The 18,346-nt window shown below is 37.9% G+C and overlaps 1 protein-coding gene across 3 annotated transcripts in view; it reads right to left on the bottom strand.

Moving 5' to 3' along the window:
- KNTC1 (kinetochore associated 1) overlaps positions 1-18,346 on the bottom strand; it is an 80,740-nt gene that overhangs the window by 59,286 nt on the left and 3,108 nt on the right. For all 3 annotated transcript variants that reach the window (XM_032309827.1, XM_032309826.1, XM_032309828.1), the window contains exons 3-16: positions 12,733-12,853; positions 10,583-10,698; positions 10,158-10,236; positions 9,261-9,338; positions 8,366-8,400; positions 7,850-7,960; positions 6,763-6,856; positions 6,348-6,400; positions 6,013-6,128; positions 5,625-5,679; positions 4,789-4,887; positions 3,473-3,516; positions 3,301-3,366; positions 3,127-3,202 (exon numbers count right to left, since the gene is read on the bottom strand). In XM_032309827.1, the coding sequence (XP_032165718.1) occupies positions 3,127-3,202; positions 3,301-3,366; positions 3,473-3,516; positions 4,789-4,887; positions 5,625-5,679; positions 6,013-6,128; positions 6,348-6,400; positions 6,763-6,856; positions 7,850-7,960; positions 8,366-8,400; positions 9,261-9,338; positions 10,158-10,236; positions 10,583-10,698; positions 12,733-12,853 (1,143 nt within the window). The remainder of the gene's footprint in view (positions 1-3,126; positions 3,203-3,300; positions 3,367-3,472; positions 3,517-4,788; positions 4,888-5,624; positions 5,680-6,012; positions 6,129-6,347; positions 6,401-6,762; positions 6,857-7,849; positions 7,961-8,365; positions 8,401-9,260; positions 9,339-10,157; positions 10,237-10,582; positions 10,699-12,732; positions 12,854-18,346) is intronic.

Genomic DNA, 18,346 nt, shown 5'->3' with positions numbered 1-18,346 from the left:
TAATTCTCATAAAAACCTGAGCAATTTACATCTCATCGTAGGACAGGATGAATACTAACATTCCCGTTATACCATCAAGAAAACCAAGACTCCAGGAAGGGTAAGTAATGTACTTGAAACTATGCAGTTCCAAAGCGTTGGAGCTGCTTTTTAAAATATGACCACACGGGGTGCCTGAGTGGCTCAGTTGGTTAAGCATCCAACTCTCCGTTTGGGCTCAGATCATGATCTCAGGGTCATGAGATTAAGCCTCTTGTCAGGCTCCATGGAGTCTGCTTTAGATTCTCTCTCCCTCTCCCCGTGCCCTTCTCCCAGCTCACACACACTCTCTAAGAAAGAAAGGAAGAAAGAGAAAGAAGGAAATACCCAAAACTTTAGGTTCCTTTCTTATAATCAAAATGCCAACTTCAAAAAGGACTCTCTAATTCTGAAAGCTAAAAATGATAAGAAAGCATAGTTTCTCTACTCATATTTTTCCACTCCCTGAAAACTGCTTTCACGGATTCAGATTTTGTCACTCCATTCACTTTCCAATTTTAATTTTATTTTTATTTTTAAAGTAATATATATGTTCAATGTGGGGCTCAAACTCATGACCAAGAGTCACAGGCTCTACTAACTGAGCCAGCCAGGGGCCCCCCATTCGGTTTTTAAGAAAATTAGTTATTACAAGGGTGCCTGGGTGGCTCAGTGGGTTAAGCCTTTGCCTTGGGCTCAGGTCATGGTCTCAGGCTCCTGGGACGGAGCCCTGCACCAGGCTCTCTGTTAGTAGGGAGCCTGCTTCCCTACACCCTCTGCCTGCTGCTCTGCCTACTTGTGATCTCTCTCTGTTAAATAAATAAATAAAATCTTAAAAAAATTAGTTATTATAAAACTTTCAGCTGTTCAAAAAGATAATATAACACTCATGTACTTATCACCCTACTTAAAAATAAATATTACCAATATAACTTAAGAACCCCCTACTCTTCTTCCCAAATACATCATTCTCCTTGTCCCAACCAGAATTATCCATTACTCTGATTTTGGTGCTTAATATCCCATTAATCTCTATCCCTTTATTCATATGCCTTTCTAAACAACACACAAAATTGCTTTGGATGTTTTAAAATGTTACACTTTTATTTATTTTTAAAGATTTTGTTTTCTTTTTGAGAGAGACAGAGATGGAAAGCGAGTGTACCTGGTGGTAGGGGGAGCAAAGGGAAAAACAGACTCCCCGCTGAGCAGGCAGCCCAATGCAGGACTCAATCGCAGGACCCTGGGATCATGACCTGAGCAGAAGGCAGAGGCTTAACCCACTGAGCCACCCAGGCGCTCCGACATCTCCCACTTTTAATACTTGATCTTATCTATAGTATTTGAAACTACTCATCACTCTCCACTAGAATCTCAAGTTTCTCTTTCCTTGACTTCAATCTATAAGGAGGTTTTCCTCCTTCATTTCTTCCCACATATGCATATAGCCCTTTTTCCTCACTTCTTACATGCCAGTGCCCCTGGATCTCATCCTGAGGTGAGATCTCTCTACTCTACACGCGCACCCAGAGCGGTCTGAGCCATCCCCCGGGGATACCCTCCACCCTCTGGATTCAGCTCAGATCACTCTCCAACCTCCTAACAGATAGTCTCATTTCATAAGACCCTGCCCATGCAATTTTTACAAAGCAGACCCTTCAACTTCTACCACTACCTGCTCTTCCACACATATTTCTCATTTTAGGGCTTGGGCTCAGCCCCATCCTTACGAGTATGCTGAGCCAGAGTCCTGCCAGGCCATTTCCTACATGTGTCCTCCCTACGTGTGATCACTTATTGATTCTACCTCCTCTGCGCCTCTCATGTCTGCCATTCCTCTTGTACATCTTCACCTCACTGCACGGGCTCAGGTCTCACGCAGAAAGCTGTTCAGTCTCCCAATTGGTCTTCACACTCCTAAGTCTGCCCCGTTCCAAACAATTCTGCAGCTTTATAAAGTGATAATCTAATCAAGACCCTTCACTAGTTCCCCATCACCTGCTTAATATAGTCTAAATCCCCTGCAGTGCACACAAGGATCCCCAGGCTCTGACCCTCTCCTGTTCATCATCAGCTCCTTGTTTTTTTGTTTTTTTTTTTTTTAAGATTTTATTTATTTACTTGACAGACAGAGATCACAAGTAGGGAGAGAGGCAGAGAGAGAGGAGGAAGCAGGCTCCCTGCTGAGCAGAGAGCCCGATGTGGGGCTCGATCCCAGGACCCTGGGATCATGACCTGAGCCGAAAGCAGAGGCTTCAACCCACTGAGCCACCCAGGCGCCCCAGCTCCTTGTTTTTTTTATGTTTTTTTGTTTTGTTTTTTAAGACTTATTTATTTATTTATTTGATGTACAGAGAGAGATAGTGAGAGACAGAGCACAAGCAGGGGGATCAGCAGGCAGGCAGAGGGAGAGGGAGAAGCAGGCTCCCTGCTGAGCAAGGAGCCCGATGTGGGATTCGATCCCAGGACCCTGGGATCATGACCTGAGCTAAAGGCAACCACTTAAGCCACTGAGCCACCCAGGAATCCCGTCACTAGCTCCTTCTACTTCTTTTCGCATTTCACCTATTCTCCACTCCTACCTATAATAAGTGGGCATTCCTGGAAGCCTCAAAGCCTCCCTTGGGGCGCCTGGGAGGCTCAGTCATTAAGTGTCTGCCTTTAGCTCAAGTCATGATCCCGGGATCCTGGGGTCGAGCCCTGCATCAGGCTCCCTACTCCGCAGGAAGCCTGCTTCTCCCTCTCCCACTCCCCCTGCTTGTGTTCCCTCTCTCCCTGTCTCTCTCTCTCTCTGTCAAATGAATAAATAAATATTTTTTAAAAGCCTCCCTCACTTTACTCATGCTGTCTTTGCACCTAGAATTCCCCTCCTCCTCCCGGACCATCTGGAATATCTTCAAGATCTGACATAAAAATTACCTCCTCCGTGAAGGCTTTCCACCCCAGTAAGCGTCAATCTCTCCTTTGAATCCCTAGTGTACCTTGGTCATATCTTAATTATAGGCTTGATCATTAAATTCCAATTACGCTTAACATGTCTGTCTCTCCAGTCCCCGTCGCATGAACAAAAGCTTGTTTGATGAACAAATGAATTCATGAATGATTTACCTCAACATCTAGTCCAAACTGAATTGCGAAGCTCTCAGCTTCAGCAAATCTGTGTTTGTGAAGTAACCGACTCAATCTGACAAGTTGAAAAAGAAATTTTAGTTAAGTTTTTATTAATCAGGGAATTTAAGTTTATCATTAAGTGGTAGAGCTTAAAATAAAATGAGAAGTTACCTGTTTTCTGGTAAAGCTTCCGTAAGACATCTGAGTACCACAACTGAGACTGAATCTTTAGAAAAGCTGAAAAAAGTTTTCACTGTAAGTGTATTTGTCATTAATATTAATAAGCAAACTGTAAGTTAGCTGCTATTTAACAGCTTATTTGATAAAACAAAACATGACCTACGTTGAATCGTTTTTGCAAATTCCTTCCAGAAGGTATATGGTATCCTACAATTAAAAAAAAATGTTTAAAATTGAAATACAGAAATAATTCATTTTCTAGTTACTAAAGTAACAACTGGTTTGGGTGAGAATTATCCATCAACGGATTCTAAATTCACTGTCCAAAAGCCACTGGGAAAAAGGATATTCCTGGAGTCTCAGGATAATACCACAGAATTTACTCAGCAATTACAAACAGGAAAAAGTACCTTACAGCGGAGAAATCTGGCAGAACTGCCCTAACCAAGTAATCATACTTGTCATTACTAGTAATAGGACAAATGGGCATGAGCCCCTTTAATGTGACACAGTTCAGTACAGTATTACCTTTGTGGTATCCTTGCCAAGAAAGTTCAGCATGTATCTAATTATGACAAATCCAAACAGAGAGACGTTCTATAACACAACAGGATGGGATTCAGAAAATGTCAAGGTCTAACAAAAACAAAAAGACTACGGAACTATTAAAGCAGACTACCCTGTGACCGTGACAACAAAATTCCAAGCATGATGCTTGATTGGATGCTGGATCAAGGGGAAAAAAAAAAAGGGTTTTAAAGTAATTGGCACCATTGATAAAATCTGGATCTGGATGGTATGTTTCATAATAGCCTTGTATTAATGTTAAATTTTCTGAGTGATAATGGTGCTATAGATGAATGACCTTATTCTTAGGAGAGACCTGCTGAAGCCTTTAGGGGCAACAGGCCATGATTTCTGCAAGTAAATACAAGTGGTTTGGAAAAACACAGAATATGTGTGTGTGTGTGTGTGTGTGTATGAGTGCGCGTGCAACACGTGTGATTGTGCATGTGTGTGTGTATATATATGAAACAAACGTAACACGTTTTTTAACAAAGTCATAATTAAAAGGTAAATACATAAAAGCAATGACCCTCCCCCCAAATTACTTATCATATTTCCTGCAGAAACACAAGAGAGCTGAGTAAGGAGATGATTCAGGTTTTATTTAAATAATATGCCTTTCTTTTCCTTATATGAAGACTAGTATTTGGCAAATGTATTTGAAAATACCTGGTAACATGAAATATGCTTGTCAACCTGAGATCTATCCAGGTATTATACCAGTTTCCACTCAGGCTTAGTTTACTTAACTTTAAAGAAAAAAAAGTTTATTTAAGTAATCTTTACACCCAGCGTGCGGCTCAAACTCGGGACCCTGAGATCAGGAATCGCATGTTCTTCTGAGTCAGCCAGGCGCCCCCTAGCTTACTTAATGGTTTTTTATTATAAAGTACAAAATACACATCAACATACTGTGCTAATTCCGGATTGGACCAGAGAGGAAACGCTAGATACTTCCAAAGAATACAGTATTTCCATTGTAGGTAATGAATAAACCATGAGATTTTTCATCTAGGAAAAACAGAAGAGTAATTAGTTTAGTAGGTCATATAAATTTATAACAAGATAGTACTTCATAATCATGAGCCTAGATTAAAATATTTGGTACAAGGCTAAATGCAAAAAACAATTTTATAACTAAGTCCATTAGTGAATTATTTAAATGTTACATATAAAATTATGCTCTATTCCAACTTCCAAGTCTGCTGGATGAAAAACAATACGCCTGAAGTTCATTCTACAAGTTGTATTTAAGGTGAATGTAATTCCTAACTATGAGTCACTCTAATGAACATTTTCTTGTGGATATTTTTAATTCTGCAATGTTCCACTTAAATGGGAGGTGGAGACTTAGAGCCATTTTTTAAAAAAAAGATTTTATTTATTTATTTATTTATTTATGGGGGTGGTGGTGGAGAGAGAGTGCGTGCATGTGAGTCGGGGAGGAGCAGAGGGACAGGGACAAGCAGATTCTGCGCTGAGTGCAGGGCTCAATCTCACAACCCTGAGATCATGACCAGAGGCTGCCTGCCTCTTTGCCTACCTGTGTTCTCTCTCTCTTTGTCAAATAAATGAAATCTTTAAAAAAAAAAAAAAAAAAAAAGAACTCTGCAGGATTATTTCTGATTTGTCAAGTGTGTGTCAACAAAGAGTTAAAATGCTATGGGTCCTACTGAACCACTTCCACATTAGTTAATGCTATTTCTAACACATAATGTGGACAAATGTGAAATAGAATTTTCTAATACCTTCTTATCAGTAGTAGTTGTCAGAGCTACTAATTTGAGATTTGTAATCCCTTGCCTGAAAGAGAAAAGAAGGTTTAAGTGAACCAAATAAGCTCTGCCAATTGCTAGATATAGGCTAAGTCAAAGGAATATTCGAATAGGTTAAAACTGATTCCTAAGAGGACATTGAACCTGGTTTCTTCATGCTCATGGTCCAGACTGACACCCTTTCTAACATAACCACTTGCAGGTTTGTAATGCCCATATGTTCTCAATGCATTGGGCTAACAATGGAATGGTCCTTATCCTGTCAGTCTGTCCAGAGGGTTAGGTAGAATGTAATACATAATGAATGATTAAGAAACCTGGTTATAACAGAAGGGAAATCACTACTAGTGTCATAATGTACCACGTGACTGCTGAGGGAGAATCTGCTTCTGTGGTAAGAAGAAAGTCTTCGATGTGAAGAGAAGGCCAGTTCCATACAGGAGTCAGCGTGTAAATGTCCCAGACGCTCAGCACATTCTGCAAAAAGAGACATTTCAAGGACATATCGTCTTAATGACATCTCAAGGTTTTACACTGTAGGATCTCTCTTTTGATACGTGTACTGAAATAAAGCACAGCACACCAGATAGTAATCCACCCCAGCTCAAGTCCTTGTCTTTGTTAAGTTTGACAAATTTGTTTTACTCAACATAATACCAAATGAAAAAATTTGAAGGAGAAATATCAGAAACATACATCAGTATCAAGAACAAAAAGTAGATTGTCTATCAACTGGAACTTCTTTGCACCTACAAAAGAGAAAGCAAGGTGTGTAAAGATTACATTTTTGTGTTATAGATAGCCATGCTTAAATAATAAACTACCATTGTTTACGGAAAGGCAGAACTACTACCCTTAAAGGAGAAGCTCCCATTCTCATATTCCTGCCTCTGTGTATTTTTAGATGACCACTAAAATGGAAAAGCTCCCAAAATGAAGAGTAAACACTGCAACAGGTCAAGAACAATCATGTGTGTGGACAATTACCACACTAATCTGGCTTGTTTCAGAGCAGTAAAGTAAAATGGCCCATTTGCCAGACTTAGCATACTGACATGAAAATTAAAACTCACTCAGAATGATCCCAACTAGATTCAATAACTTACTTTACCTCTGATAATCTCTGAATCAATAACATTCTTAACTGTCATTCCTTCTTTTGACGAGTCTGGTTCCCATCTTGAGAATGCACAATTACCAGTTCCCTACAGAGATGAAACACCATGTCAACTGCAAATTTGGTTCTTAGATCTGAAGTCTCCTCGAAATAGAAACACCCAAGTTGTACACGTTACTAATTTCAAAATATACTTATGTATTCAAGCCCAACTAACTTTTATCTTCCAGTTCCTCTCTTAGTCTGTTTTCAACAGAACAGAATAGAAAGAACAGCCAACTTGGCTGTTTGTTATTACATGAATTTTTAATAAGGAGTGGGCACATTCATGCAAATCGCTCCAAAGACATGAGGTAAACTCTAAGACCTTCTCCAGCTGGATGAGATATAGTTTTTGGTTAAGTATTTTCATTAAAGTAACCACAGACTTTTGATAAAAAATTCAAAAACATTAATTTTAAGTCATTTGAAACCCTAATGAAATACTGAACTGGATAGAGAAATGTGACTGCTTCTTTTCTTTTTTTTTTTTTTTTAAGATTTTATTTATTTATTTGACAGAAAGAGATCACAAGTAGGTAAAGAGGGGGAAGCAGGCTCCCTGCTGAGCAGAGAGCCCAATGCAGGGCTCGATCCCAGGACCCTGAGATCATGACCTGAGCCGAAGGCAGAGGCTTAACTCTCTGAGTCACCCAGGCGCCCCAATGTGACTGTTTCTTAATATAAAATACAAACCTGGCAGGTAGAAGTGTTACAGATGCCATAATTCTATTGAATTGTTGCTTATTCCTTGAATATAATTAGAATACACTCCTTGAATATAATTAGACTTTTTGGTTTTGGCCTAGATTCATAATTGAAAGGAATGCTAAATTTCAGATAGAAATTAGTGAAAATAAAGATGGACTATGTTTTCCAATATAGAAATTTAGGTGTTCTTATTGAGTTAATTTTACAACCTTAATTTTACAATTTCTGTTTCTGTTACACATTATGAATTAAATTGTAATTGAACCCAAACTATATGCTAATGAAGAAACACTTCTGAAGCAAAAAAATTAAATTTTATAGAAAGAATTACCCCAATTATCACGGTAATTTCACTTGCTAAATCTCCAGCCACGAGGTTGAGACAACCAAGAGTATGATAATTTTCCACAGAAATGAAAGCAGACTTGATTTGTCCTTGTAACTGCAAAATTTAAAAAAATAAGAATGTCATATGTCCCACAGTCCAAATTCCTTAGAAAGATTGATAAAAATGAGTTTAAATCAATCTGTTATAAATGCATTTTTATTTTTATTTTTAATTACATCTTTTTTTCTTTTAATGATTTTATTTTTAAATAATCTCTACACCCAACACAGGGCTCCAACTCACAACCCTGAGGTCGAGTCACATGCTCCAATGAAAGAGTCAGCCCCTATAAATGCATTTTTCAAGGGCAATGTTGTTTTTTTTAAAAAACGGTAATGTTATTAAAATGTTATATCACCCTAATACCAAAATATCAACCTTAGATAATATCCAGAAACACTCTCCTAAATTAACATTAAATATAAGTTTCAAAAGGACAATGTGGTTTTCTTTTCTTACCTTTTTTGCCATATTGAAGTCTACATTCTCAATCGCTGCGTGAAAGGAAAGAATAGACTAAAGTTATAGTATTAACCTATAAAATATATGCAAGTCACCCTTGTGTGTCAAGAGGTGAGATTAAATACACTATTCTTCTAGTGAGAAGCACTGATGACTTTTCAGTTTTGCCCTTGACCACAGATATCAACTGTGACAACATGTCATAGTCAGGGTACCCACCAGGCTGCCTCTTAGTCCCTGGCATGCCTCTGCATACTTTCCCTTACCATGTTTCTCGCTCCTACAGGGGTCTCCTCTCTGCTCCAGCTCTCCTATCCAAGCTCTGAAGTCCTACCTGTAAAGTCTTCATCACTTTGCACACCATTCTGGAAGAGCACTTTTATTTGTCTGTTTTCTTCATTAAACTATGGAGAACTAAGTCTTGTGGCATCCCCAGGACTTTGTACAATCTTGGCACAAAGACTACGAAAAAATATTTGTTGAACACATGCCTGAACCGATTCTCCAAACTCTCCCAGCTCAGACGCATGTATGGTCCATCCCACTTAGCACATACTATGGATTACTGCCTGAATTGTTAATGTGTTTATACAGTCATTTCAGCTTCCAGGTTCGTTCATTCCGTCAAAAAGCATGTATCACTATGCTAATGTGTGTCTTGTCTCCCCGACTAAGCTATAAACTCCTTGAAGGCTGTACACAATGTACATTCCTTCAGATTCTGTTGCAGCCCTAATAGTAATATATGAATACTTAAAAGTATATCTGGTTTTATAGAAGCTAATGAAACTAAAATAATGTTCTAACAGAGAATATATAAAATTTTACCCAAAAAACTAGTGAGAAATACTGCGACAAATCAATAATAATAATAAAAAAATCCATTACTTACCTTGCTGAATTTTTGCAAGTTGAAGGTTTGTGATACAAAAAAATCCACTGTTTGTAAGCAGTAGCATGTAATAAGTACCTATTGAAATAAAATCAAGCCAGTTTCTCTAACAGGTGCATGAATATAAAATTGAAGTGTCTGGGGGCACTTAGGTGGTGCAGTCAGTTAAGCAACCAGTTAAATACCCAACTTTTGGTTTCAGTTCAGGTCATGATCCCAGGGTCATGAGATCGAGCCCTGCATTGGGCTCCCTGCTCAGTGTGGAGTCTGCTTACGTCTCTCTCTCCCTCTCTGTCTCCACCCGTCCCTGCTCCTGTGAGAACCCTCTCTCAAATAAATAAATAAATAAAATTTAAGTTTAGACCTATGTTAAAAATGTGTCAATTTACTCATTATTAAATTCTAATCATCAAATAATATGGGAATGATACAGATAAAGCTTATTTAGAAAAAGTTATTTGCAAAAATAATGCTAACTTCTTTGAAACTTTTATAAAACAAACTTCCCTTGCCAGGAAAAAAAAAATATCACAGATATAATGAAATAAATTAAGGTCCAGTTAACATTTGTTGAAATAAAAATATGATAAACATGCTGAAACCTACAAAAACATTTTAAAAGAATATAACGTCTCCTTGGTAATCTATAGAACTCTCAAAACTATAAAATTGAATTTAGAATATTATATTCAGGGAAAGTACATCTAACCCCCTCAAAAGAGCTAAAGTATAAAAACTTATTTCTTATCATAATATTATTGGAACCTCTAGAAAATTTAACATTGAAGAGGAGGTATAAAAATGAACTGTAGTTAATATATTATTAGATTTGTAGTTAATCTGATTTTTTTATTGGGTATTAGTCAGAGGATATTGAAAAAAAATTTAAAAACTTACCTTCACTTGAACCATCTTTCTCAATAACAAGATTCCGGTAAGTACACTGATTTTCATCATTAGCTTTCCGAACAAAAGCCTAATTGCAAATTCGTTTCAAATGGTAAGATTAAACCCAGAAAAATCCAATCAAGAATTATATTCTTTAAAGCCTAGTATTATCAATAATTCTGCCTATAATCCAAACAATTTAGTTTTAAAACAGTAAACTATTTTGGACAAGCATACTAGGAATATATTCAAAGCTTAATTTTTCAGTATTTCATTTACTTCATATATTTCTAAGGTATGATTCTTAAATTTAATGTAAGGATATTATTCTTTTAATTAAAAACATATTAAATAATGGTTTGTGACAGTTTTAGTTGTCTAAGAGGTAATTTTAAATTTAGGTGACAAAAATGAAAAACATAACAGGGTCTTACATTAGTGAGTAATGTTTGCTTTGACGTTACATGAATAAGATGTAAGTTGCCACTTCTTTCTCCAACCAAAAGAAACTTTCCTTCTTGACAGAGGCCAACTACATCCACTTCAGTATCTGAAAATTTCAAATCAAAGTTACTAGCTTCCATTGAAAATACTTATTTTCAATATAAAAAAGTGCAAGTTTTATCATTAAAAGTCAACTATTTGGGGCTCCTGGGTGGCTCAGTGGGTTAAGCCTCTTCCTTCAGCGCAGGTCATGATCTCAGGGTCCTAGGATTGAACCCCACATTGGGCTCTCTGCTCAGCAGGGAGCCTGTTTCCCCCTCTCTCTCTGCCTGCTTCTCTGCCTGCTTGTATCTCTCTCCCTCTGTCAAATAAATAAAATAAAATCTTTAAAAAAAAAAAAGTCAACTATCCAAGCTTCTCTTAAGTATGTCCAAAAAAGTGGTGATTTAAATAAAAAAGAATGAGGGGCACCTCGGTGGCTCAGTGGGTTAAGCCTCTTCCTTTGGCTTCGGTCATGATCCCAGGGTCCTGGGATCCAGTCCCACATCAGGCTCTCTGCTCAGCAGGGAGCCTGCTTCCCCCGCTCCCTCTCTCTGCCTGCCTCTCTGCTACTTGTGATCTCTGTCTGTCAATGAATAAAATCTTTTTTAAAAAATTAAATTAAATTAAATTAAAAATAATGATACTTTTATTTAGTCAACAAATATTTACTGAGCACTTACTACAAGCTAAGTAATGTTCCAGGCCTTTTGCATATATCTGAGAACAGTAACAAAAGAGTCACACCTTCATGGAGCTCAAATTCCAAAGCAGAAATAGATGATAAACAATTAGGGCATAATAAATTATATTTCATGTAAGAAGGTGGTAAATTCTCTGGAAAAAAGAAAATGTAGAGCAGGGGAAGATAGCATGGAAGAACCACACATGGTACAGGGCTCACTGGAGCACTCAGGATAGCCCTCTTGCATAAGATATAAATACTTTGCACAAACGCATTACACATTAACAAAGCCCACTATTTCATGGTGAAATTGTGACTCTTGTAGACCATTCAGGGTAGATACGAGATTCTACAAAATAGGAGTTCCTTGCCTCCATACTGCAATCAAGATTGCCTTCTCCCATGCATACCTCCTGACTCCTTTCCTGCTAAGTTCTTTTTACTTTTTTTTTAAGATTTTATTTATTTATTTGACAGAGAGATCACAAAAGGCAGAGAAGCAGGCAGAGAGAGAGGAGGAAGCAGGGAGCCTAATCCGGGCCTTGATCCCAGAACCCCGAGATCATGACCAGAGCCCAAGGCAGAGGCTTAACCCACTGAGCCACCCAGACACCCCAGTTTCCATGATATTCTAATTTTAAAAATCATGCAAGGGGCACCTGGGTGGCTCAGTGGGTTAAAGCCTCTGCCTTCGGCTTAAATCGTGATCCCAGGGTCCTGGGATCGAGCCCAGCATCACATCGGGCTCTCTGCTCAGCAGGGAGCCTGCTTCCCTTCCTCTCTCTCTGCCTGCTTCTCTGCCTCCTTGTGATCTCTGTCAAATAAATAAATAAAATCTTTAAAAAATAAATAAATAAAAAATCATGCAAGTAAAGTTCATTGTTGCTTTACATGTATTTACATATACATGTACTCCTTAGATTTATTGAGAGAAGGGATCATCTCACCATCCCTTGCATCTAGTACTCAGCACAAAAAAGGCATTTTAGGGGCGCCTGGGTGGCTCAGTAGGTTGGGCAGATGCATTCTGCTCGGGTTGTGATCCCAGGGTCCTGGGATCAAGCCCCACGTCGGAGCCCCATGTCAGGCTCCCTGCTTGGTGGGGAATTGCTTCTCCCTCTCCCTCTGCCTGCTGCTCTGCCTGCTTGTACTCTCTGTATCTCTCTGTCAAATAAATAAATAAAATCTTTTAAAAATTAAAAAAAAAATTTTTTTAATTTTAAAAAATTAAAATTTTTTTTTAATTTTTAAAAAAAATTTTTAAAATTTTTTTCTAAAAAACTTCAGATTAATTTTTTGAAATTAGTTCAATTTCAAGTCTTAGAAATAACAGAGTAAAGAAAAGGCAATGAGGTATAAATCGGTAGCAAGCTATACCTGGTTTCCAATTTATTTGCTGTATTGCATTAGACTTACCAAATTCCAGATGTAGCTGAAGCAGTCTGCAAACATGATCAAGCAGGAATACCGACTGGTCCACCACAATAATAAACCCGCTACTTAAGCTGTACGCTTGTATCTTTGGATTTAACGAGGCCTGTGGGAGGGAAAAGCAGGACTAAAATAAAACATTCTTATGCAAGTTTAACAATACTTACCAAGAACATCATCATAGTCCCAAGTACCCGCATTAAAAGTTAACTTTTTTCTTTAGTCTATTTATCTCTAATTAGTCAAGCTTTTCTTTCTATGGTATATCGTGAATCCATTCAGAGTCCCAAATGGGGAAACATTCCAAGATTGCTAGGAAAGGGCAAGCGATTCTCATGGGCAAGTCTTTGTTTCCTGGGGGTGGATCTTATGCCTGTAGGAGCAGGCAGGCATCAAGTTGAATGAATGAGCCAAGACTGGCACAAAGTCTCAGTGTCTGAGATATGACTGGGGCCTGGGGTGTGGGGGTGGGGGGTGGGGGAGGGTGTGCTGTGAACTGGAGGGCTCACACCCCCTCTACAGTAAAGGGAACAGAAACAGATTAAAAGCGGGTAGAAATGTAACCCTGGCATGGCCACAACCAATTTACCTAGAAAACTGGATCTTTATGTGAAATGTTCTGAGTTTTAAATATTTGCAGCTGAGTCAACATTTTAAAAAATATTATGCAAGCCAATCATGAGTCTCTAATTTTCAGCTTCCAGTAATTACAGCTTTGCATGCAAATGTGTCCTTTTTTTTTTTTTTAATTTTATTTATTCATTTGACAGGGAGAGAGAGGACAAGTAGGGGGAGCCGCAGACAGAGGGAGAAGGAGAAGCAGTCTCCTGCTGTGCAAGGAGCCTGACAAGGGGCTCAATCCCAGGACCCTGGGATCATGACCTGAGCTAAAGGCAGCCACTTAACTGACTGAGCCACGCAGGAGCCCCAGAAATGTATCCCGAAGCATTTGGACCCTTTAGTGGTTGACAATGCTGAGTAATGCTGGGGAAGTACCTCAACAGACTCTCCTGAAAAACAGGAATAATAGTTCTGAATTCATGTAAAGGCTTAGAAGATAGCCCTGCATATAATACATGCTCAATAAATGTTAACTATTCTTATTCTTCCCCCACTAAGTTTTAATCCAATCACTTCATTTTGTGCTTGTTTCAATAGTCACCCTCTCCAGGGGCAATTCTTGAAAATGCCACCACATTCTGATGTTTTAAATCCAACTTCCTTGATGACAAAATGTGAAGCATCTGGGGGCCTGGGTGGCTCAGTGGGTTAAGCCTCTGCCTTCCGCTCAGGTTGTGATCTCAGGGTTCTGGGATCCAGCCCCGCATCGGGCTCTCTGCTCAGCGGGGAGCCTGCTTCCTCTCTTCTCCCTGCCTGACTCTCTGCCAGCTTGTGATCTCTCTTTCTCTCTGTCAAATAAATAAATAAAATCTTTTAAAAAAAAATTTAAAAAGGATGCAAAGCATCATTTCTTATGCTTATTTGTCATCTATCTTCTTTGGGGAGGTGTGTGTTAGGGTCTTTGGCCCTTTTTTAACCAAGTTATTTGTCTTTTTATAATTAAATTGGAAGTCCTTTGTAATGTTTGGATACATGTTCCTTGTCAGATAACTATAAATACGTCCTTCCATCTTGTGAGTTGTCTTTTTACTTTTTGGACTGTGCCCTTGGAAACACAGTTTTCAATTCTGATGAAGTCCAATTTATCTATTTTTTTTCGCTTGTCACTTGTGCTTTTGACATCACATGTAAGAAGGCTTTGCCTGGGGGTGACTAGGTGGCTCCGTGGGTTAAGCATCTGCCTTTGGCTCAGGTCATGATGCCGCGGTCCTGGGATTGAGCCCCGCATCCGGCTCTCTGCTTAGCAGGGAGCCTGCTTCCCTCTCTCTCTCTGCCTGCCTCTCTGCCTACTTGTCTGTCAAAAAAATAAATAAAATCTTTTAAAAAAAAAAAAAAAAAAAAAGCTTTGCCTGATCCAAGGTCACAAAGATTAGTTTGGATTATGTATTTAATTTTCAAATTCCATTTGTTCGTTGCTGGCACACAGGAAAGCAGCTGGCTTTTGCATATTTAACCTTATATCCTGCAACACTGCTCTAAGTATTTTAGTTTCAGGTGTTTTTTGTCAACCATTTCAGATTTTCTGCGTAGACAATCAAGTCATGTGCAAGGTTTTATTTCTTTCTTCTCAGTCTGTATGCATCTTATTTCCTTTTCTTGTCTTACTGAATTAGCTGGGACTTCCAGTATGATGTTGAAAAGAAGTAGTGAGAGGGATATCTTTGCCTTGTTCTGATTTTATTGGGAAAGTTTCTAGTTTCTTCCCAGTAAGTATAATGTTAGGTATAGGTTTTTCTTTATCAAATGGAGTAAACTTCCTTCTATTCCTAGTTTACTGAGAGTTTTTATCATGATTGTTAGATTTTTTCAAATGCTTTTTTTGCATCTATTGATAAGATTATGTGATTTTCTTTAATCTCTTGATATAATGGAATACATTGATTTTTTTCCAGCTTTATTGAGATATAATTTGCAAATAACATTGTGTAAGTTTAAGGTGTAAAATGTGGTAATTTAATATACATATATATAGTGAAATGATTACCATAATAAGGTTAGTTAATACATTCCTCACCTAAACATTAACTGATTTTCAAATGTTTAAGCAATCTTGCATACCTGGGATAAATCCTACTTGGCTGTAACATATAACTCTTTTTATTTTTTTTTATTATTTTTTAAAATATTTTTATTTATTTATTTGACAGAGACCACAAGTAGGCAGAGAGGCAGGCAGAGAGAGAGAGAGGAGGAAGCAGGCTCCCTGCTGAGCAGAGAGCCCGATGCGGGGCTCGATCCCAGGACTCTGGAATCATCACCTGAGCCGAAAGCAGAGGCTTTAACCCACTGAGCCACCCAGGCGCCCCTATAACTCTTTTTATATATAGGATTCAATTTAATAATATTTTGTTGAGGATTTTTGCATTTCTGTTCATGAAAAGTCTTGGCCTATAGTTTTCTTATAATGTCTTCACCTGGTCTGGGTATGATAGTAATGCTGGGCTTATAGAATGAGTTAGGAAGTATTCCCTCTGCTTCTATCTTCTGAAAGAGATTGTAGAAAATTGTTATAATTTCTTCCCTAAATGTTTGGTAGAATTCACCAGTGAACCCATCTGAGACTGGTTCTTTCTGTTTTGGAAGGTTATTAATTACTGATACAATCAATTTCGTTGAAAGATAGAGGCTTATTCAGATTGCCTACTTCTTCTTGTATGAGCTTTGGAAGATTATATCTTTCAAGGACATGGTCCATTTCATTAGGTTACCAAATTTGTGGGCATAGAGCTGCTATTAGTATTTCTTGATTATCCATCCTTTTAATGTCCATAGGGTCTGTAGTGATGTCCCCTCTTTCATTTCTGATCTTAGTAATTTGTGTTCTCTCTCTTTTCTTCTTACTTAGCCTGGCTAGAGATTTACAGATGTTATTGATCTTTTCAAAGAAACCCTTAATTTCATTGATTTTCTCTACTAATTTCCTGTTTTCAATTTCATTGTTTTCTGTTCTCTTACTCTTTTTTCTATTTACTGTGGATTTCATTTGCCCTTACTTTTCTGGTTTCCTAAACAAAAAACTTATATTATTGATTTTAGATCTTTCTTCTTTTCTAATTTATACATTCAATGTTATAAATTTTCCAAGAAGCACTGCTTTTGCTGCACTTCACAAATTTTGATAACTTATGTTTCCATTTTCCTTTTTTCTTAAGGACCAAGTTAGGTGCTAATTTTTTTATGAAATGCTCCTTAAATTGTCCCCACCCACAACATACTCTCCTCCTGAAATCCCTTTTTATTTTTTTTTAAAGATTTTATTTATTTATTTGACAGACAGAGATCACAAGTAGGCAGAGAGGCAGGCATAGAGAGAAAGGGGGAAGCAGGCTCCCTGCTGAGCAGAGAGCCCAATGCGGGGCTCAATCCCAGGACCCCAAGATCATTATCCAAGCTGAAGGCAGAGGCTTAACCCACTGAGCCACCCAGGCACCCCTTCTCCTGAATTCCTACTGCATTTACTGTCGGTATCATTCATTGTTATTCAGCATATACTGACTTGCGCAACTAAGTAGTTTTTATTGCTGCTGTCCTGTCTGCTTTACTTTCAGGAAAGATCTTAAAAATATGGCATAATAGGTTACTTTATATTCTAAGAGCTTAGTATATGGTTTTGAAAATAGCATTTGCTATGAGCGACAAGTGATACTTCAAGCTAATAACAGACAGAATTTTAGTTCCTAGCTGTATTTGAAACTAGGTACACACATACTATTTTTCAACAGGAGTCCTCAGAGCTCAAGGGAGGCATGGGCTACTCCATATTTTGAGGCTCCTGATAATGCTAAAAATAGCCACTTTCTTATTACAGAACTCCTAGTATACTTTAAATTAAAATTTTTGCTTTTAACAAATAACAATTTAATACCAAAGAAAATAATGTATTTGTTTTACTCATGAACATTTACAAATACTGTGATTCACAGTCTACGAAAGGCAGTATAGTTCAACAATAGGATGCACGCTGTGTAAAGCATGGTCTATTTTTTTAAAATCCTATCAGCCAGTTTCTCTGAATACATATAGAACCTCACTTGAAAAAAAAGCCAAAAAGCCTACATTTGAGGTCCTTTATGAATAAGGTCCCCAAGAGAGGCCCTTCCTTTCAAGCCCTAGAAGATATAATCTTGTTTTTAATAGTTTTTTTTCTTCTTTTCATTTAAATCTTTTTTCTTAGAGGATTAAATATTATATTGACTTACTAAGAGAAATGAAAGGATCGTGGGCTATAATACTGTGAATACAAGTCAGATGTACTTTCTTTACAAAAAAAACCCTTTGTTTACAAAAATTATTTTATCAGATGCAAATTACTGAAAAAGAAAACGTAAGATAAAAAACTAACTGTAATATCTTCTACAGGATGCCAAAAGTAAGGTTTCAAGCCTGGACTAAGAAGAGTAAAAATATTGTTAAAAGAAGAAAATTAGGGGCCTCTGGGTGACCCAGTGGGTTAAAGCCTCTGCCTTTGGCTCAGGTCATGATCCCAGGGTACTGGGATCAAGCCCCGCATCGGGGTCTCTGCTTAGCAGGGAACCTGCTTCCTCCTCTTTCTCTGCCTGCCTCTCTGCCCACTTGTGATCTCTGTCTGTCAAATAAATAAATAAAATTTTTAAAAAACAAAAAAGAGAAGAAAATTATTATGTGTAAAGAAATCCATGGAAAGGATAAATGTCAACCTCAGCAGAATGCTTAACTCAGGGGTGGAGTATAGGGGGAGCTTGGGATTGGGAAGGGACCCCAGGGCCTTCAAACCTATTGGTAATGTTTTATTTCCTGAGCTTGTGGTGGGTATTCTTTCTCTTTATTTACATTCTATTTGTCCCAATGTCAAGAAAAGCTATGAAATGTTCAGTTTTGGAAATAGTGATCTAAGACAATGAAGGGAGAATTCAGATGGAAATTTCCAGTAATCTGAGACTGAACTTTGATTCCCTGAGAAATGCTATATCCATTTATAGAACATTTACCATGTGACTAC

This window comes from Mustela erminea, chromosome 13, assembly GCF_009829155.1.
Source record: "Mustela erminea isolate mMusErm1 chromosome 13, mMusErm1.Pri, whole genome shotgun sequence".
NCBI lineage: Eukaryota > Metazoa > Chordata > Mammalia > Carnivora > Mustelidae > Mustela > Mustela erminea.
The sequence above is the reverse complement of the archived record's forward strand: the minus strand, read 5'-3'. Positions and strand labels throughout refer to the sequence as shown.